Below are 22,694 nucleotides of genomic sequence, written 5' to 3'. Positions count from 1 at the left end.
GCCAAATATTTGTAAACTATGCTGAAAGGACAAAAAGCCTCTACAGAAAGTTGTTTTGCATCCAGGCTCTCAGAAAATAAATTCCTAATATTTTAAGCCACAAATTTGTGTGACTTTGTTACAGCAGCCATGGGAAGCTAATATAATGTCTTTGAACTACATTCTTTCCACCATTCCTCAGCCTGCTTGACATTTTTAAGATGAGTCTTCACACAATAGCCCCCTGTACTTGCTGAGGCCTTCTTTCTAAGTATCTTTCCTGAGTTGAGTAAAATAGGGTATGAAGCCTGAACATTTATTTCTTTCTCCAAAGAAAAGCTCATCAATATCTGGGAAAAAACTAACAACAACCCAACAACTTGTTTTTAGGTGAACTTTGAACTTTTCCAAGGTAAAGATCAGAACTATTTATAAGGCACCAAAGGCAAAGGTAAAAAGCAATAGTTTAAATGACTAACAGTGAAAGTTATAGACCAAGGGAGAACAGGAAATGATTAGTAGAGCTGAAACAGCACAGGGGAGTTGTTCAGATCTAACCATACCCGAGAAGGCTCCTTTCATCTCTCTGCTTTAAGAACTCACAAAATTATTAAGTTAAAAGATATATAAATTGATTTAAAAGAATAAACGTTTATGTGATATGTTAAATATGCTAGGAACCTCCAAATTATCATTTAACTAGTTTACTGTCACACCAGATGTCGTTGATTCTATTTATAAAGAAACTCAGACATAACTTTCCTAAGAACACAGATGCAAGAGGCAATGGAACTAGTATTAAAATTCAGGTGTTCTGATGCTTTAGCCCCAGAGCCCACGTGTTGAAAAATCGAGTTGCTGTTAAGAGGCAGTAGAATCCCCAGGAAGTGAGGGGCAGTTAGCTAGGAGGTTGGAGGTGTGCCTTGTATGGGATATTAATATCCCAGCCTCTGTGGTCTCTCTTTGCCTCCCGTCTACCGTCAGGCTACCAGGTCTTCTCTGCAGGCTGCTGTAACCCAAAGCCAATTGTGCCACCACAGATACAAAGCACCAGAGCCAGATGACCATGGGATGAAAATCCATGAAACCTCTGAAAATATGATCCATAATCCTTGCTCCTTTTACATGAAAAAAACTCAGTTACTCCTCAGTAAGGAGAAGCTAACATCTGCTTACACATACAATTATCATACGACTTAGTAATTAACCTATGACTTAGTGATCCCATTCCTAAGTATATGATGGACAGAAATGAGAACGTGTCTGTACAAAAATGTATGCAGTGATATTCATACGAGTGTAATTTATAGTAGCCCAAAGAGGAAATGACCCAAATACTTACTGTCCTATGAATGGATAAGCACACACACAGTACACACATAGAATAATATTATGTTTTGTTAATTTCTTTTTCAGGAAAAGGAATGAAATGTTAATACAACAAGCATGAGTCTTGAAAACATTGTGTGAAATGAAAGTCACAAGTCACAAAAGGTAATATAACTTATGATTCTATTTATCCAAAATGGCAAAACCAGGTTAATCTACAGAGAAAAAAAGTGATATCAGTTGCTGGTGATTTGCTAACTAGTCTGTGTTAATTGGGGGCAAACAGAGAGATAAAATTAAAAAAAAAAAGAATCCTGGAAATGGGTTCTGTGCTGAGAATCATCTTAGAATGAAAGAAATACCTTGTTACGAGGTGAGAGAAATGATCCCTGAACAGGAGTGAAATAATAGCTAAATGAGTAACAAGACCACTAAAAGTCCCCTAAAACACCTTAAAATAAAAATCAGGCAATTAGTTTGAGAGCCTGGGCTCTCAACCTGGGCACAGAAACCAATTCACTGGAAGTTCTTGGTGTGTATACTTGGGTACTATTAAGTATATACCTTTCAGTAACTATATTGGGTAAAGTAAAGTAAAAGTGCTTTGATGTGAGCCTTAATGTGGCTAAATGATCATTGATCAGTTAATAGGATGGGAAGGTTTGGGCATGTATTGCTGTGATTATTCTTATACCTTCCCATCCTATATAGAAGCTCTGCCATTTGCTCTTCTGATTAGTGCATCACAGAAGATGCTGGAGGAGCACCAGGGAGAGATTTCAGAACTAGCCTATTACTGCTTCAAGGATAACTTTCAAAAAAATGGCTACCTAAATCTCCAAAACTTAATTTTTCAAGTTCTGAGAAAGAAGTCAACTAAGTGAATAAAGCCCCGCCATACTGGCCTACAGTAGATGTGAAGGGCCCTCTGCTGGTCATGTACTAGTAAGTGCTGAGTGAATTGGAGGTAAGGGCTTACTTTTGGCCTGGCATGTGTAAATTCTCTTCACATCGTCAAGGAACTTGGGTCTTTAGTGAGAATTATCCCAGTAAATAGTCAATCACCTCACTACCAGAGCCTGTTTTTATCTGAGTAGCTATCATTGCAAGTGGTAACTTGAAAACTCGTATGCCTTCCTTTTATCCTGAAAAAGGGTTTAGCCTCACATTTCCCAACTCCAAAGCTCTCAGAAGAAGCTCTTATGTAGAAGTCTAATCATGTGTGATAACAATATTCAACAAAATGCCTTGAAATTAGATGATTCTCTTAGGTCACCATTCATTGTTACCACCAGATGGCAGTAATTCCTTGCGTCTCTTATGGACAGAATTTCAAAGTTTGTAGAGAGGGCTGGGAGGAAAGCCACTTTCTGCTGATATGTAAAATAATACAAGTTACACACAAATCCAACTATTACAACAATAGCACCTAATGGATACAACAGCAAATTATTTACAATTGTTGATCTAAGAAGCCACTATACAGAGAGCCTATAACTTTATGAACCAGGGGTGTTATATTGTGATAACCTGTACATGATTTTGGTTAATGTTTATTTTCCTTTCACTTTTAATAAAGATAAGTTAAATAAAGACAGTAATAATTACATACAAAATAAAGCATACCTCCTAAACAAAGCCTGAACTTAATTACATCAGAATAAAACCTGTGATTCCCTTATTTTTAAAATGTACAGTATATGAGAAAATAGCTTCAAGAGAACTTCAGCCATATTGCTTTTAGGCTGAGATCTTATTGGCTGGAATGCATCAACTATTAGATAACCCTTAGATTCTGGGAGAATTCTGTGGCAGTTTTTGTCCCAACTGACTAGGTAGAAGGGATTAGACAGCCAAGTTTTATTTGGAGTTTAATTGCTGAAAATAGAGTTCAATTTCTTCATGGGAAAATAATAGGCTTAAATAGCTAACAGGTTTTAGGACTTATTTATGTAGCCAAGAGAAGATAATACCCAAATCCATAGCTAACAGCAGATAATTGACATCTCTGTTTCTGCTTCATCCTATGCTATTCCAAGGGTAACTTCACTGTTTTAAGAACAATCAAATCTCTCAGGCCAGTGTGCTTCAAATTATATACAAAATATTACTTTCTGATAGTACAATTTGATATTCTTTCATTTAATATTTGTTTGAAAATGTCAGCATTTGTTAATACCTGACAGAGAAGTCACTCTTGGAGTGATTAATAAGAAGGTATAACAATCCATTCAGACTCTTTTTCCTAGTTGAGTTTTAAGCCAAAGGCTTTTCTTTGCACAATAATTTGAGTTATGTATGTGGTTACAGAATATTACTTCAGAAAAAGTAGCAGGTAGAATTTGTATAGCAGGTTTGTTTCTGGATGAAACTTTTTATAGATTTTGTTCACTGGGCTTTTTTTCACATTGCAAAGAGGGGCAACATCTCTTTTTATTTCTTCTTGTGTTGAGATGGAGCGATAAATGAAGTCACCATATTAATAAAACTTGTAAGTCTTTGAAATATTTGTTTTATTCATTATGTATCTGAAAATTAAAGAGACATCTGTCTGACTACATCCTGTGCTCTTTTTTCTTATTTTTGGCAGGTTGCTGGAATGCTGAAACTTACCAGCGATGGGTAACCCGTGGGTCCCGTGGTTAGGAGAGCTACTGTTATTTATCATGGCCGCTCAATCAGTCTTCAAACCAGCAATGCCTCCAGTGATCAACGACCAGCCTTTCAACATTTTCTGGGCTGCCTCAACAATGTACTGCAAGAATTTCTTCAATGTGAATATGAATCTTGACGTGTTTAACATTATATCAAACCCTTTAGAGACACAAAGTGGATCAACTGTTACCATATTTTATCCAAATGAATTGGGATATTATCCTTATTTCTCTCAAAACGGAAAATCCTTTAATGGAGGGATACCACAGAACACGAGCCTTTTTGAACACCTTCAGAAAGCTGCCAATGACATTGCAAAAGCTATTCCTTCGTGGCGGTCAGAAGGACTGATTGTCATTGATTGGGAAATCTGGAAGCCCCAGTGGGATAGGAATTGGGGCAATAGAATAGTATTCAGGAACCACTCCCTAGCCCTCACCAGAAGCCAGCATCCCGATTGGTCAGACTCAGAAGTGACAGCAGCTGCGCGACAGGAATTTGAAAGTGCTGGCAAGAGTTTTATGAATGTTACCCTTGCCCTCGCATCAGAAATGAGACCCAAAAGTTTATGGGGCTTTTATCTCTATCCGGACTGCTACAATTACGATTACATAATAAATCCAGCGACCTACACAGGTAGTTGTCCAGAAGATGAAATTCTCCGCAATGACCAGCTCCTATGGCTGTGGGAGAAAAGCACAGCACTTTATCCTTCAATATACTTGAGTAAAGTACTAAAGTCAAGTTTAAATGCACTGAGATTTGTTCATCATCGAGTCAGGGAAGCCATGAGAATTGCTGAAATGGCTAGACATGACTATGTTTTGCCAGTTTTTATTTTTTCCAGGCCATTTTATTTGCATAGTATTGAAGTTCTGTCAGAGGTAAGGAAAAAAAAAAGAAAATTTAGTTGAATGATATAGGAAATATAGAAAGAAGTGTTCAAGATATTTATTTCTCCTTGATAACAGGTTATTTTATTGTTAAAAGGATGCACTGTGTGGGGCTGGGAAGGTAGCTCAATGGTAGAGTGCTTGCCTTGCATGCATGAGGCCCTCAGTTCAATTCCTCAGCACCACATAAGCAGGAAAAGCCAGACATGGGGCTGAGGCTCAAGCGGTAGAGTGCTAGTCTACAGCTGAAGAGTTGAGGGACAGTGCCCAGGCCCAGAGTTCAGGCTCACAACAGACAAAAAAAAAAAAAAAGGATGAACTGTGTTTCTTCAAATGTCAAACCAATTCTGAAGTTCTCAATCATTGGCAATTAGACAGCATCCAGAGTTTGGATAATGAATCTTGCTAGCTTAGAATTCACAAAGTTTTTTTTTTAAAGAATAATTATAATTTTCACTGTATTTGATGTTGGTACAATTTGTGGAGGGGAAGGGAAAAAACAAATTGTTTTAATAGGAATACAGGTGGACCCATTGCAACAATGAGATGTAAAAGTGTTTATGTGGAAAAATGAACTTTACAACTTTGGCATGGGGCAGGGGGAGGGGGGATGAGAGAGGAGAAGAGGGAATTGGGAAGGGATGGGAAGGGGAAACAAAGGAGGAGGCAACAATGCTTGATAAGAAATGTACTCATTACCTTGCCCATGTAATTGTAACCCCTCTGTATGGTATCTTCACAATTAAAAAAAAGAATAATTATAAAACTTGGCTTAAAATAACATATAGATTAATTTTAGCTATCAGCTACAGCAGCAATTTTCCAAATCATAAACATACAAATATAGAGATTTTTTAAAAGTAAATTATCAACCAAGTACATTGTATTGCATTTTTCTGTTTCCCTTTATTAGACTAACTGAAAAGATGGCATAGGTGTTTTTGTTTTTTGCTGTCAGTTATGGAGCTGGAACTCTGGGCCTGGGCTCTGTTGCATCTGAGCTCAAGGCTAGCACTCTACAACTTGAGCCATAGCACTACTTCCAGTTTTTGAGTGGTTAATTGGAGATAAAAGTCTCATGACAATTTTTCTGTCCAGCCTGGCTTGGAAGCTTGATCCTCAGATCTCAGCCACCTGAGTAGCTAGGATTACAGGTGTGAGCCACTGATACATGGCAAGATGGCATAAATTTTGTCTGATATTTCCTTATGTGGAAAAATGTGTTCTAGCAGTTATTGTTGAAAGATTAAATGTAGGTTATATAAACAGATATCTGTAATCTTAATGTAGGAGACTCAGAGATGTAAGGATGAACTTACATGGAAAAAATGATTTTTAAAATAATGGAAGTTTTTAAGTATTAGTTGGACTATTGTAAGGGTGCCATCATTAAATCTTTCTCTATATGTGACAGTCCACAATTCAATTTCATTTCTCAGTATGTAAGTAGTCTATCTATTGGATCATACTCAATTCATTACCTTTGACCGCTTATGCTTGAGGCAAGAGCCTTTAAAAGTGGTAACAATTATTATTAAACTATTTCAAAATGAATTCTATTTGGCTCAAATATCAATGATGAAATCAGACATTTTTGTCCTTGCAAGATTACTCTTAATGAAAAGGAACTTTTTATTTGTTAAGTTTAGGGGAGAAACTATCATAGCACAATGGCAAAATGTTTGAGCAATCTCAACAGCTTCCTCTTCATCTCCCTCTGAAGCCTGAACTTCCATATTGGTCTCTAATTTAGCAATTTTTGATAGGGGTACTTCCTGTATCAGAAGGGAAACTACTATTTTGGTACTATTTATTCCTAGAAATTTCTTGAACATGTTGAATTTTACTTTGCCTCTGGATAATTTCATACAATTGCTCCTAATTCTACCTTCTGGTGAAGTGTGGCAAATAATATTTTTCCCCAAAAGCTGCTACACTGAATACTTTAAGAGATTAGTTGTGGGTACCAAAGTATCCTCAGTATGATATTCCTCAAGTGACAGATTTCTCAAATTGTGTCACTTTTCAAATCCTGTTTGGGGAAAAGACTAAGTTATTCAAACATATCCAATCCAATTATTATTGAGTGTCTACAATAGGTAAGAAAAAAATACCACCAATACCAATAGTAGAAAATAATTGATGCAATAGATTATAATAATCCAAGCAATTACAATTGATCATAAAGGAAATGGGTGAAGGAGTAAGTCTCAATGTTCACAAACTTGCCTGCAATCTTATATATCTGTACCAAGCAAGTTAAAAATGCATCGACAGAATCACCTTTCTAAATTCTGCCACAGACCTTCACTTCAAGAACAAAGGTGGCAATACTATTGTGTTGTTTATCATAGCTGAGAGTCTGAGCCTCATGAATGACTTATGAATGATAAATGATATCTAACACTTGCTTTTCCAGGAGGACTTGGTGCATACAATTGGTGAAAGTGCTGCACTGGGGGCAGCGGGAGTAATATTATGGGGAGGATATGAATATTCTGCTTCAAAGGTAAGCCACTATTCCTCTCAGCATTCTCCATACATTCCAGATAGAATATAAAGCCCTTACAAGTATCTCTGATTACCTGTGCCTTTGATTTTAATGAGCTTCAGAGAACAGAAACTACAATAGTGTGAGCACCTCTTGTATAACAGCCATGTTGGTTATTAGAGAGTGGAGAAAGCGGAGTCTCCAACCAGGCAACCTGAAATGAGAAACTGAATATTACAGGCTAATGGTGTGATTTGGGGCCTGAATTCTAATGTCTCCATCTAAAACTTCACACTAAAATTGTATTTACTACTCAGGAAATTAGTAGGTTGCATGTCATGATATATAGGTAACAAAGTAAAAGAATATGAAATTACAAAATTACAAAAGGGTGGATTCACTTAACTCTTTATGACATTTAACAAAGGAGTTAATGTTAAAACTACTCTGGTTGTTATCCATACATTTTTATACATAGGTTTTGGTTTTGGTTGTCTATTATTTGTCAGCCATAGGGTTTGAACTCAGGGTCTGGGCACTATCCCAGAACTCTTTTGCTCAAGGCCAGTGCTTCACCACTTTGAGCCACAACTCCACTTCTAGTTTTCTGGTGGTTAATTGGGGCTAAGAGTCTCACAGACTCTCCTGTACAGGTGGCTTTGCATATTAATTCTCAGTCCTCAGCTTTCTGAGTAGCTGGGATAATAGACATGGGCCACCAGTGCCAGTCTATATGTAGTATTTTAACTAACTTTTCAAACTTACGTGGCATTATATTAAAATTAATTCTTCGACAAAATTTTTACTTGGGAAAATATTTTAAATATGTACAAAACTAGAACTTTTGTTACAGCTTTTAAAATCAAATTTATGTTTTCTTCATATATAGAATATACATATAATGTGTGTGTGTGTGTGTGTGTGTGTGTGTGTGTGTGTAGTCTTTTCCTGACTAAGAATAGCATTTGCTTCTAAGTGTAGCATGAGGCTAGCCCAAACTGAAAATGCTTGTCACAAATGATGCTGTGCACAGCACATTCAAGACTTGCTATTTCCCAATGGGCTACCTTGTTCAACTAGCTGTCATTAAGAGATTTATGCTACTCAAGGATTTTCCATTTGAATCTCCCAAACTTTTAATACATGGATTCATAGTTCTGAGGTCTCCTTTCAATGGAAAAATGCTCCACTGTTGTAAGTTAATTGGTTTTGTTATTTACTCATGTTGATATTGATAGAATACTTTCTATGCCAATGAGAACCCAAATTACTAATTATTCTTCATAGCTTTTGTCATGATTCTTTTTATATAGATCAAGGCAGAAATCTATTAAGACAACCTGACTTTTCAGGATTAGCTGACAATGTCATTTTAACTAGAGTGTCCCATAGAAGCACTATATTTGAGAACATAAGTAAAGTGTAAGAACTGAAGATATGTTAATATATCAATGAAATGCTCAATATCAGACTTTAGACTTTCCTCAAGATACTATCAGTGCCTTCTGAATCCTTGTACAAATGACTTAGGCAATTAGCTGTCAATAGTGGTCTTTTATATTTTAACTTACAAATAGGATGATTGGTAAATTATAGTATATTTTCATTATAAATACTAGCAGTTAAAGGGAAGGAAACAGAGCTACATGTATGTATCCATGATCAACATTTAATATGATATGTTTAAAATTAAGGTGTGTAGAATATATCCCATATAATATGCACTTACATTAATGTTCAAAACCAAGATAATACCATTTTCCATAATTACACACACACATACACACACATATGGGGATACATATATACCTAGTAAAATACAGTAACCACGGAAAACCCACCAACTAGAGGTGGGAAGGAGAACAGGATGACTTGCCAGTGGTGGAGAAAGGCATCCTAATGATAACATATATCCTACATCAACATTAAAAACATTCCACAATAGAAGTTGATGTTTCCAAACGCTATTCCATATTTATGGTTATTTTAAAGAACTGCTACATATTTCCTGTAGGCAGTCAAGAACATTCTCTAATAGGATAGTACAGGATCATCTTCCCCTGGAAATGATGAGATAATGGTTGTGTCATAATCTGGTCAGTGATATGTCTCATCATCCAGGTGCATGGGTACAGACCTATCCTCATTTAAAACATCAAATCACTGAAAGAGCCTTTGCTGTCAGCAGTCCTGATGGAAACTTTAATCTTCCATACCTCCTGGATAACAAAATCACATTTGGAAAGTGCCTTCAGGTGATGTCTGTTTTCCTACAGGATACCTGCCTGTCAGTGCAACAATCCATTCAAGGTCCATTGGGTTCCTATGCTGTGAATGTCACGTCTGCGGCGGAACTCTGCAGTGAAAGTCTCTGTAACAATCGTGGGAGATGTGTTCGAAAAACCCTCGAAGCCTCCTGTTATCTGCACATGCCTGGGAACAGCAATAAGAAGTTCATGCCAAACAAGAGCTTCAGGTTTGTCACTTCAAAACAAAGTAAACTGAAAACAATCACAGACATGAAGAATGGATTTGGTTGTCACTGCTACTATGGCTGGCGCGGAGACTCCTGCCAATATCGCTCTCCAGATCTGTTGAGTCAAAAGAACAAAGCTCCTGACACTGACTTCAACTCACAAGTGTTTCTTGGAATGAATTTATCTGGAATTCTGCTAAAGATTTTTTATTTCCTATTCTTATTCCAGATTTGTTCTGAAATACTGAAGACTATAAACTGTTGACTCCTTTTCCTTTTCTTTCAAACATCCTAGGATATTCATGTTAAAGTAAAAAATAAAATACAATTGTTGATTCCACTCATTAATAGAGCAATTACTTATTGGATGTTTACTTCATGCTAAGCAATAAGGATATGGATTTTAATATACTTGTTCTTGGGGATCTTAAATTTTTGGGGGAAATGAACATTAATAAATCAAATAAATAGTATATAAGGAATTAGAAAGTATGATAAAGCACCAGAAATTTTATAGTGGGTTAAGCAGTGTGGCCTTTTTGTGAAATGACCATATGTCAAGAGGAGTAGCTTACAATACTATCTGGGGGAAGTTCTTGGACTAAGAAAAGTGAATCAAAAGAAAATATCTGGGTGCTGGTGGCTCATGCCTCTAATCCCAGCTACTCAGGAGGCTAAGCTCTGAAGACAGAGGCTCAAGGCCAGCCCAGCCGGGAAAGTCCATGAGACTCTTATCTCCCATTAACCATTAGAAAACTGGAAGTGGTGCTGTGGCTCAAAGTGGTAGAGAACTAGCCTTAAGCAGAAGAGCTCAAGGACAATGCCCAGGCCTTGAGTTCAAGCTCTAGAACTGGAAGAAAAAAAGAGCTTTCTATACTTCTTGGTAATTGTGAGTCCCTAAGCAATACAAAATAACTCTAGAATAGTTTATAGAGATAAAAGTTACTTTTTACATTTGTTTTACAGGACTTAACTTTACCCAAAGTTACCTTGGATGGATGATCAACTGGCTCATCAATGTCATAAGCCCCATTAGACACCTATACAATGAAAGCTATGTTGGAAATTCTTTGGGAATACTGGATTTACAGAAACATATTGTACCTAGGTAACTTATCAGTCCTCAGTGTATGGTAATCCACTTGAAAATTCACATGGATTCTTGCCTTGATCCAGAACACCATCTTTTACAAAGGAATTATAATATATTACCTGTTACTTGCCTCCTTAAGTTACAGAAGGTATTTGAAACAGCCTTCAAACATTGCTATATGATATGTACCTCATGCTGGCATAGATATTGCATTCAGATTTATATTTTGAGTTATTTGTTTTTCCACATGAATTATTCTTTCATTATTTTCAGGAAAGATAAAATCTAAAAGAGTGATGGGATGTAATAAACGAAATTGAAGGCTATTTTGTTGACCTGTTGCACCAAAGCTGCAATAGCAGGAATAAGATTCTTATATCCAAGCATGAAGATTTTTTTTTTTTTTGGTTGCAAGGCTTGAACTCTGGGCCTAGGCACTGTCCCTGAGCTCTTCAGCTCAAGTTGAACATTCTACCACTTGAGCCCAGTGCCACTTCCAGTTTTATGGTAGTTAATTGGAGATAAGAGTCTCACGGACTTTCCTGCCTGTGCTGGCTATGAACTGTGATTCACAGATCTCAGCCTCCTGAGAAGATTTTTTTTTGGGGGGGGGAGTTTGGTCGTGGGGCCTGAACTCTGGGACTGGGCGCTGTCCCTCAGCTCTTCAGCTCAAGGCTAGTGCTCTATCACTTGAGCCACAGCACCACTTCCGGCTTTTTTCTTTTTGCTTATGTGGTGCTGAGGAATCGAACCCAGGGCCTCAGGCATGCAAGGCAAGTGCTCTACCACTGAGCCACCTTCCCAGCCCCCTGAGAAGATTTTTATAATTGGTACAGTTGCCTTAAAGTCACTGAAAGTAAAAAACAAAACAAAATGATTCCTTCTATCCTTACATAGATGATAAGTTCTTCAACCATTATTACATTAGGAGCTTGATAAAATATTCCAGTGAAGTAAAATAAGTCAAATATCATTAAATATTATCACCATTTTAAGAAGAAAACAGATGCAATGACTGAAGAGGCATTCTCAAATATTTCTAATAATCAATGAATTTATTGAAAATAGAATTTACATTAGTCAACTATTGAAACTTGTAGTGCCTCAAAATAATGAGAACAAAAGACAAATTGAAGTCAGTGAACAAAATGGGAAATTATAACAAATACACAGGAGAAAACAGGAAATAGTTTTAAAAATAAAATATTAATTTTTATTTCACTTAGATTGTAATGGGAAATATAGGAGCCAAAATGGAAGAGACTGATACATTTCTAATTTTAGTTTGTAAAAATAATCTGCTCAGCACCAGTGGCTCATGCCTGTAATCCTAGCTACTCAGGAAACTGAGATCTGAGGATGGTAGTTGGAAGCCAGCTTTGATGTGAGACTCTTACCTCCAATAAACTACACAATAAAGCCAGGGGTGGTGCTGTGGCTCGAATAGAAGAGCATTATTAGTCCTTGAGCAGAAAGAGGCTCCGGGACAGTGCCCAGGCCCTGAGTTCAAGCCCCAGGACCAGAAAAATAAAAAATAATTTGCTCAAATTAAAACATTGTGTAAAACATTCAGGTTTTTGGTAATTTATTTTTACTTGTGCAAGTTGGGGCTTTAAGACCATACAATTAGTCTACTGTCTCATTGAAGTTACTATATATAAACCCATATCTCCATTTTTCTTAAATAAAAAATTAAAATTTAAAATTAAATTTAAAAAAATTAAAATTTATGCTTAAGTAACATTTCTGAGAGAAAGTGAACAGAGGCCTCATCTGTAAGAAAGCTATCTTTTGATGTGAATTACTTTTGATGTGAAATAAACTTCTAAGATAAGTAGGGCTGTTAGAAAAAAGAGGGCTCATCTCTGCATGGAATTACCCAACCAATGACCATTTGCCTATTGCTGGTGGCAATATTCTTTCTTACCTCCCATTAATTGTTCAAATATCACGGCACCCTTTATTTAAGCACAAACTTTTGATCATCTACATTTTTACAAGTCATTAATTTTGTTCATCTTTTTAACCAGAGAAAATGTACATCCCCTTTCACAAATAGAATTTGATTGTGTACTTTTGGATCCTTCTTAAATCTGTGTAATGTCATGTTTATTTTTATATTTGAAGACATTCTTTACAAAGCTTTATGGCTCAGAATCTTTTTTTCAATATTTCTTTCAGTATTTTTACAAACAATTTCATTTTCTCTGTCCTTATGATACTTGTATTAAGTAGCTCCTGTTTCTTTTACAGCAGAACTCTGTGTGAATTTCTGAAGGTTTTTTTGTTTGTTTGTTTTGCTTTGTACTATAGATTTGTTCACTCCTCCCTCTCCAAGAACATTAGTTCATTCTCCAAGGTTTAGTTACTTCTTACTATTTGAAAGAATGTTTTGAAACAATAGCCTTGTTTGTCAGTATCCTTGTTTTTGTATGTAGAATCAACAGATTCTTCAATCTCTCTGAAAATGTTATTTTAATATTTAATTAATTGATTACATTTTTGGTTTTCTGAGCCAGGAACTCAAACTCACAATCTTCCTATTTCTGTCTCCCTAGTCCTGGGATTAGAGGGGTTTGCCATCATTGTTGGTTCTAGTTTTCTTTTATATTGTTGTTGCTGTGACATATTTCGTACTATTTCATTTTCTCAGAAGTCCATTTTTCCCTTTGCTAATTCATTCTCTTTAATACTGATGTTCAGTACTAAATATTTGATAATTCTTGATCATATATATATATATATATATATATATGAAGAACAGGAGAGATTCAACAATCTGTCATAGGGATTTCATATTTGTTACTACTTACCAAACTGAATTCTTGTGCTGCATGGGAGAGTGGACACTTTGAAAGGGGTCCTGGCTTATGGACAAGTAAGATTCCATCCTGAGTATGTGAGTGGCAAAGAGGCAGGTTGTTAGGAACCACTATAATTATGACAGTAAGGAGAAAAGTGTCATGGGAGAAGAACGTAATTCTCCCAAGAGTTCAATAGCTTATTCTTGTTTATCCCTTGTGTGTCCACCAGGAAGACTGTCCATTTAGTTGTGCTTTTGTGTTTGGTCCAGTATACTAACTGATCCTTCATAGGAAGACTATTTAAACATTCAGAGGTGAGATATCTGTACAGTCCACATATTCCTGGAAAGCTGAATTGTCTATCTGTTTCTGCAGATATCCTAATGGATTACCCTCAATAATTAGCCAGCTCGCTCTTTCCATTTCTAAAAAAGTGTTATGACTTTTTACTATATGTTTGTTTGTTCTTTTGTTTTTACTAACATTTCTTTTGCTTACTTCACCTGTTCTCTGATTTTGAGAACCTTAACTGTTCTCAGCTTTATATTGTATCTATCTAATATGTGCTGAAATGGCATAATAGGTAAATAGAGGTATTTAGCTCGCCATCTTAGCCATTGGTTCAAGTAAACTGCTAATTTAATTTTTCCTTGGAATGATATTTAATTCCCCAGTAAGAGGCAATTATTCCATTATCATCCATATTAGCATATTAGGATCTATTTTAAAAATATGAAGTACTTGACCATCTTTTTTCTTTAATCTGGAAATCTTGGGTACTTAGTCTTCTTTACATCTCTGATTTCCAACTGAAGTCTCAATTTTTTTTTCCTTAAGTCAGTGAAGTTAAATTAGGTATTTTCAGAAAGGAATGGTCACTTATGCTAAGATGCTTTTAAGGGAGTCTGACTTTGGTTATAAAGAGATTTAATGCAAGCCTCCAGTTTAGCAGGGATGACTGAGTCACTCAGTAATGACAGGTTCCCAGACTCAGCCGGGCATCCTTTCTACTCAGCCTCTGCTTTGCATCAGGTGACTCTAAGACCAGCAACAAACAAAAGCAAAGGTAAGTATGGATTTTTTTCCTATTTGAAAAAAATCAAAAGATTGTTTTTAAAAATAAGTTTTTTTAAATAATTAAAAGAAAACTGATTTTCATTGTTTTGAGTATTTCAGTTTCTTTTCTAGCCTAACTTTATTGCTCAAGTGTAGTGACTTTGAAAATGTAAGCTTGCTTTTATGAACTCAGCACTGTAGAAAATGTTTGTCAATCCCAGTGATGTTATCAATTAAATTGTATTATAAATGTATATTTGGCACTTTTTTTAAACTTTAAAGGTTCTTTTAAAACTTTTTTTCTTTTCTACACACAGTTTCTCTGAAAAGATGGTTTGTGTAATATGTTGGATTGACATAATTTAATACTTAACTGAGATGAAAATGTGTTGCACATAAAAATTCCACTCCACAGAGATCAGTTAAGTAATTGCAAACGAGTCATAGGAACATATGGCTCGCTGAGAGGACCATAGTTTTAATATGATTATAATGGACAATTCTGTAGATTACCTCAAGTTAATGTTACAGGAATAAATGTTTTATACTATGGTATAAGTGCATTTCAAATATTATTTTTGCATAATCTTTAATGAAATGTGTTTAGTAACTTTCTCTAGCATTATTATGCTTCTTATGATTAAAATATGAGAAGACTGCTATGAAGAATGGACATTTCAGTTTTTAGAAAACATAAAGGGGTTGGTTTATATAATTACAATTAAAAATTTCTTCCCAAATACTAATAAAGTGACTGCAGAATTAGATATGGTAGTAAATAGGCTCTTCAGAAAAGAAAAATCACTTGTTTGGGGAAGGGGATACATACATAACCATGCATGCAATGAACTGTATGCAAAAGAGAGAGAGATAGGCTGGGAAGGTGGTTCAGTGGTAGAGCGCTTGCCTTGAGCTGAAGAGCTGAGGGACAGTGCCCAGGACCAGATTTCAGGCCCCATGACCGGACCCCCGCCAAAAAAGAGAGAGAGAGAGAGTAAATATCAAATTGAGATTAGAAAGTTAATCCTTAAATTTTAGAATGCATTTGAGAAAGAAAAGGTTAAAGTCAAGAAGTCTTGTGATGGCAAAGCCATCTAGTTTGGTAGCTGTGTCTATCAGAGATGAAGTGAAATATTTGAAAACTTACAGTTTAATAAGATAATTTAGGCAGTAAAAACTAGATATCTCAGACTCATTCTCAGGTCCTGTGTAACCAGCAAATGCATTTTCTTTTCCCCAAATATGTCATATTAAAGTAGCCTCATGTTAAAAAACAGCAGCCATATATTAAAAACAAGCTAACAACTTTGCCTCTGTTTTCATCTGTTTAAAAATGCCTTTGTTTATATAGCTCTCATATGTTTTGCATAGTTAAGGCAATAAGTACATTTGTATGTATGTATTTATTTATTTGGTCAGTAGTGGGGCTTGAACTCTGAGCTTGGGCACTGTCCTTGTACTTTTCAACTCAAGGCAAGAGCTCTACCACTTGAGCCACAGTGCCACTTCCGGTTTTCTAGTAGTTTATTGGAGGTAATAGTCTCACAGACTTTCCTGCCCAGGTTGGCTTTGAACCGTGACTCTCAGATCTCACCCTCCTGAGTAGCTAGGATTACAGGTGTGAGCCACCAGGTGCACAGCAAGTACATTTTGTTTTCAATCATTGTGACCCCATCCCTCTTTATCTCCCACTTATTCCTCCCTATTCCTCGCCCTCCCCGTTATAATATTTATATCCCACATAGTGTCAAGTGCATATAAATGTTGCTGTGGTTCATCTGTTGTCCTGCTGTTTCTGAGATGCTTTTTTCCTTCCACATATTGCATTGTCTATTATGCAAAACACGAGTTACAAAAAAAACCTAATAGAAACAGAGAAAGAAAAAGAACAATAGAGAAAAAAGAACGAACTATATACAAGGTTTAATGAGAATCTCTTGTTTCCATAAGTTGTAGTTCCTGTTAATTAGCTTCATTATATATAGTTCTAAGCACTAAGCACTTGGGTTATTGAGAGCTCCTATTAAGAATATCATATACAAATGCTAGTTCTTAAAAGTGAGGGAGATCATACGACCTACTTTTCTTTGGGTTTGGCTTACTTCATTTAATATAATTTTTTCCCAAGTCTTTCCATTTCCTTATGAATGGAACAATGTTAATCTTTCTGATGGAAGCATAGAATTCCATTGTGTATATATACCACATTTTCTTGATCCGTTCATCTACTCAGAAGCATTTGGGTTGGTTCGATATCTTGGTGATGGTAAATAATGGTGGCTTTAGTGGGGCCTTGTTAATGGTCATTTGGGTGAATGGGATTGCTGGTTCATAGGGGAGCTCTATCTGTAGTCTTTTGAGGAACCTCCACACTCTTTTCCAGAGTGGTTCAAAAAGTTTGCACTTCCACTAACAGCGTAGTAGCGTTCCCATTTCGTCACATCCCGCCAGCATTTGTTGTTGTTAGATTTCTTGATTATAGCCATTGTAACTGGGGTGAGGTGGAATCTCAATGTTGTTTTGATTTGCATTTCTTTTATAGCCAGAAAAGTTGAGCAATTCTTCATGTGTCTCTTGGCCATTCATATTTCTTCTTCAGAGAAGTCTCTCTTTAAGTCTTTAGCCCACTTATTAATGGGGTGGTTGTTTCTTTGGGGGTTTGTTTTGGGGGAATTTAATTTCTTGAGTTGTAAGTATATTTTAGATATGAGATCCTTGTCTGTTTTATGGGTGATAAAGATCTTCTCCCAGCCTATGGGGTTTTGATATATTTTGCTAGCTATGTCCTTTGCTGTGCAGAAGCTCTGCAGTTTAATGCAGTCCCATTTATCCAGCCTTTCTTTGAATTGTTGTGTTCCTGGATCTTTTAAGAAAATTTTGACTTGTGTCAAGGAGCCCTAGTGTTTCTCCTATTCTTTCTTGTAAGATTTTCAAAGTATCTGCTTTTACTTTGAGGTCTTTGATCCATTTGGAGTTGATTCTGGTGCAGAGTTTTAACTTTAATTTTCTATATGTGTTTAGCCAATTCTGCCAGCACCATTTATTGAAGAGGCTGTCTTTCTTCCATCCTTTTTTTTGTCTCCCTTGTCAAACATTAGGTAGCTGTAGGTCTGAGGGTTCATTTCTGGGTCTTCAAACCTATTCTATTGGTCCTCAACACTCTTCTTGTGCCAATACTGTTCTGAGTACTATAACTTTGTAGTAGAGTTTGAAGTTCGGTATTGAAATTTCTCCAGCATTGTTCTTCCTGCTAACGATTGTTTTTGCGATTTGGGGTCTTTCATTGTTCTATAAGAATTTTTGGATTGTTTCTTCTATTTCATTAAAGAAAGAAGGTATCATATTGATAGATAATAGAGTTTGGCAATATTGCCATTTTCACCATGTTAATCCTCCCATTCCAGGAACATGGAAGGTTATTCCACTTCCTGAGGTCTGCTTTAATTTCCTTTTTCAGATTTATAAAGTTTTCATTGGAGAGGTCCTTCACATCTTTGGTTACATTGATTTCTAGTTATTTTATTTTACTTTTTTTATTTTTATTGCAAATGGAATTGCTTTCCTAATTTCAGCCTCTTTCTTCTCATTGTTGGTGTAGAGGACAGCTACTGATTTTTGTGGATTGACTTTATACCCTGCTACTTTTGCCAAAGTTTTGGATCAGGTCAAGTCACTTGGGAGTGGATTCTCTGGGTATAGGATATAGTGGGATTCTCTAGGTATAGGATGGCATCATCTGCGAAGAGGGAGTGTTTTCCGATTTGGATTCCCTTTATGTTTGCCTTTTGTCTTATTGCTCCACCCAGATGGCAACGCTCTCACAGGTAATCTAGCTACGTGTCTCTGACCAAACAGAGATTTAGGGTCACAGCACACACTTTACCTCAAGTGACCCACTGCAATCAAACTTTGGGTATCTAAAGACTTTTCTTGCTACAAAAGGAATATCCCATCAGGCAAACAAGAAAGTGAAAAGTGAAACAGTGAGCGGGACCCCTGCTGAGCTGCCTGGCCACTGCGGCCTGCAGCTGGCTGGCCCAGAGGCTTTTTGCAGATTTTTTTTTAAAACTGAATGACCATTGTATCACATTTATTAATTGCTTACTCTTGGCCTCTGAAAGCAGTAATGAGGGCTTTCTTTTCTTTTCTTTAAAATAATTTTTTATTGTGAAAATACTAAACAGAGGGGTAACAATTACATGAGCAAGGTAATGAGTAATTTATTTTTTAATTTTTTTAATTTTTAATTTTTGTTGATTTCCCATCCTCCCCCCCACCCGCCTCCCTAACCCTCCTCCCCTCCACCGAAGTTGTAAAGTTCATTTTTGACATAACGACTTGTACGTCTCATTGTTGCAATGGGTCCACCTGTATCCCTATTTAAACTATTTGTTTTTTCCCTTCCCCTCCACAAATTATAACAACATCAAATACAGTGAAAGCAGGGGTTATACCGTGGGGGAGGGACATACAAATCAACAAAGAAATCATCTTATAAATGTGTTAGAAACAATCACATGAAAGAAAAAAACCATTTGAATACATATTTTAGGTTTCATTTCCCTAACATCACCTTATCTGACCTTTTCTGCTTGACTCAGACATATACTAGTTTTTGCAAATAAGGGAAACCATGGGACCTATGTTTCTTTGGGCTTGGCTTACTTCACTTAATATAATTTTTTCCAAGTCTTTCCATTTCCTAACAAATGGGGCAATGTCATTCTTTCTGATGGAGGCATAGAATTCCATTGTGTATATATACCACATTTTCTTGATCCACTCATCTACTGAGCAGCATCTGGGTTGGTTCCATATCTTAGCTATGGTAAATAAGGCTACAATAAACATACTCGTGCTGATAGCTTTAGTGTGGTCTTGTTTGTGAACATTTGGGTAAATGCCCAAAAGTGGGATTGCTGGGTCATAGGAGAGCTCCATGTGGAGTCTTTTGAGAAATCTCCATACTACTTTCCAAAGTAGTTGAACAAGTTTACACTCCCACCAACAATGTTCCCTTCTGTCCACATCCCCTCCAGCATCTGTTGTTATTAGAGTTCTTGATTATAGCCATTCTAACTGGGGTAAGGTGGTATCTCAATGTTGTTTTGATTTGCATTTCTTTATGGCTAGAGAGGTTGAGCATTTCTTCGTGTCTATTGGCCATCCTTCTTTCCTCTTCAGAGAAGTTTCTTTTTAAGTTTTTAGCCCACTTTACTTATTGGGCAGTTTTTTTCTTTTAGATTTGTTGTAGGGGGATTTAATTTTTTGAGTTCCAGGTATATTTTAGATATGAGACCCTTGTCTGTTGTATGGCTAGTGAAGATCTTCTCCCAATCCGTGGGCTTTCTAATTGATCTTGCTAGCTATGTCCTTTGCCAAGCAGAAGCTCTGCAATTTCATGCAATCCCATTTGTCCAACCTTTCTTTGATTTGTTGTGCTTCTGGGTCTCTATTAAGAAAATTTCGGCCTGTGCCAAGGAGACCTAGGGTTTCTCCTATTCCATCCTGTAATGTTTTCAGAGTGTCTGCTTTGACCCCGAGGTCTTTGATCCATTTGGAGTTGATTCTGGTGCAGGGTGATATATAAGGATCTAGCTTTAGTTTTCTATAAGTAGTTAACCAATTTTTTGGCAGATGTTTTGTAGTTTCTTTTAGCAGCATCCTTCTTACTTAGAATTTGAATGATACTGGTTGACCAAGTTTGTTTCATAGCCTTTGGAGTTTTTCTATTTAGGTGGGATACATACTAAAGTCACTGCTATTTGAGATACTTACAGATGAACATGATTTTACTATATAACATTCAAGGAAGCTTAGTTACATGATTGATTTCTCCCTTGCATATAAATTGCAATTCACCTGGTTGATGGATGGATAAGCACTGATTATTAGTCAACAGTTAAGTAGTAACTAGGAAAGAATTAAAAATTGTTACGTGGAGGAAGTTGGGAGAACTTCCAAAACAAAAATTCATGTGTAGATATTCAATGAACAGTCTTCATTACTTTTTTGAGAATAATATGCAATATTTTTAGCAATAAACTTGTTAATCTGATTCTTCTTTGGGAACTGCATTAAAAATTCAGTAAAGATATATATACATATATCTATACACACATCTACATCTATAATTACATTTTTTGTGTCAGTTGTGGGGCTTGAACTCAAGGTCTGCGTGCTGTCCCTCAGAGCTCTTTCATTGAAGGCTCTCTACCACTTTGACCCATAGCTCTACTTCTGATTTTCTAATGGTTAATTGGAGAGAAGAGTCTTAGGGATTTTCCTGTACCAGCTGGCTTTAAGCCTACCTCTTGAATAGCTAGGATTAATTACCTAATTACTTGTGTTTTAAAGCCCAGTCTCCTTGGGTTAGCACACTCTTTGACTTTTTTCTGCATATAATAGAATTGCAGATATTGTGATTGTCTACCAATCTCTAGTTATCTTTTTCTCAGAATAAATCATCTTACCCAAGCACTAAGCCCAGTTCTAATATTTAGGATAGACTCACATGAAAGAATTACATGTTCTCTAATAAAATGTGAATTTGAAAAACAATTACGTATCCCATTCTTCAAGAATCTATATTTCTTTAAGACAATGCATTGACTGAGTTAAGAACTGATGTTTATCTGGTTGAATTGCAATGGCTTTTGAGATAGACATTCCAAAACACTTATTGCAGGGGTACATAGTCCAACCCAAGATTTATGATTTAAACAGTTTGAAATTTCTATACTGTATTAGAATGCTCTCTCAAAACTACAACAGGAGATTATAATTTGTTTTTATGGCTTTTGAGTAACAGGATTTGTGTAACTAGATGATGCAATTAGGTAACAGTGCTTAAGCAAATCCAAGTGATCTGAAATTGATGAGCTGACTGTTTTCCTTAGTTGTTCTTAGACATTGGATAAATCACTAACAATAATATAGACAAGAAAAGAAAAAGCCTTACCAAGGCATCTTTTCCCATTATTTAATGCCTCCAAATATTTTGGTCTTTTAACTAGAGTTTTGCCATATTTACAGCCAGAGAAGAACTTTTACTCTATGGCATATTTTTTAGCTGGAACAAACAATATACTGGTATTGTGCAATCTGTTGTGTAGTGCATAATACTAATCAATTTCTCCAAGCCTATATAACCAGTATTCCTACAGAATTCCTACCAAGTCATTAACCACTGTTAGATTTCCTTTCCCATAATTACCTATTCCACACATGTTTAACTCTTCATATTTATGTGCTAGAATAGAGTACTCTATTACAAAGCTCTGGTTGGTGGTGTTCTCTTCAATTAAGAGAATGAAGTCCTTATTTCCTGAAAAGGGCTTTTGCTTGTCAGGTTTCAGAATAGTGTACCACTAAGGTCCTAAGACTTTGTATGCTTTTGCAGAAAGCTGTCGATCTTGGATGCAAGAAATTCTAAATCCTAAAACAAAAATATGACAAAGACAAAAATATATTTTATATGACTTATATCTCCTTTTAGATTTAGTCTAAAATACAAAATGTTTTTGTTTCATGAAAATATAGCCTTTTACCTTGGATGACATAAATTTTCCATTCATAGAAGTGACCCTGAAATAAATGCTTTCATATATTTGCAAAATTTAAGCTTAGTTTTAAGACTGGCAAGGATGCAATTTTGAACTGCCATATTAATATTGTAGTTCTAAAATTTGTTCAAATGGAGAGACTCTAGTATTCTTTGATAATGACTTGAAATAGTTAAGGAAACATTTGTATCTAATGATGAATGATGGGACTTAATTATATCACAAAACCATAGGTTTTTAGTTTTTAATAAATATTGTAGGAACATCCAATAGAGGAGCCTACCTTATTATTTCTTTTTAATTTTTAAAATCTTATTTACTTTTTAATATTAAATTTGTTATTTGTCTTTAAA

At 35.9% G+C, this 22,694-nt stretch overlaps 1 protein-coding gene across 1 annotated transcript; it reads left to right on the top strand.

Moving 5' to 3' along the window:
- The first annotated feature begins 3,926 nt into the window (after positions 1-3,926).
- Positions 3,927-10,088, top strand: LOC105988321 (hyaluronidase-like). The gene is made up of 3 exons (XM_013019910.1): positions 3,927-4,847; positions 7,276-7,365; positions 9,624-10,088. The coding sequence occupies exons 1-3, from the start codon at positions 3,927-3,929 to the stop codon at positions 10,086-10,088; spliced, it is 1,476 nt and encodes a 491-aa protein (XP_012875364.1).
- The last annotated feature ends 12,606 nt before the right edge of the window (positions 10,089-22,694 follow it).

The sequence above is a fragment of the Dipodomys ordii genome, unplaced genomic scaffold, assembly GCF_000151885.1.
Source record: "Dipodomys ordii isolate 6190 unplaced genomic scaffold, Dord_2.0 Scaffold48, whole genome shotgun sequence".
NCBI classification, from domain to species: domain Eukaryota; kingdom Metazoa; phylum Chordata; class Mammalia; order Rodentia; family Heteromyidae; genus Dipodomys; species Dipodomys ordii.
Note: the sequence above shows the minus strand (reverse complement) of the source record. Positions and strands in the feature narration are given on the sequence as shown.

Excerpts from the sequence above, each read along its gene's own strand:
- LOC105988321 (XM_013019910.1), top strand. The coding sequence starts at position 3,927 with ATGGGTAACCCGTGGGTCCCGTGGTTAGGAGAGCTACTGTTATTTATC. Across the intron at positions 4,848-7,275 it reads GTATTGAAGTTCTGTCAGAG|GAGGACTTGGTGCATACAAT; the intron begins GTAAGGAAAAAA and ends TTGCTTTTCCAG. Across the intron at positions 7,366-9,623 it reads ATGAATATTCTGCTTCAAAG|GATACCTGCCTGTCAGTGCA; the intron begins GTAAGCCACTAT and ends GTTTTCCTACAG.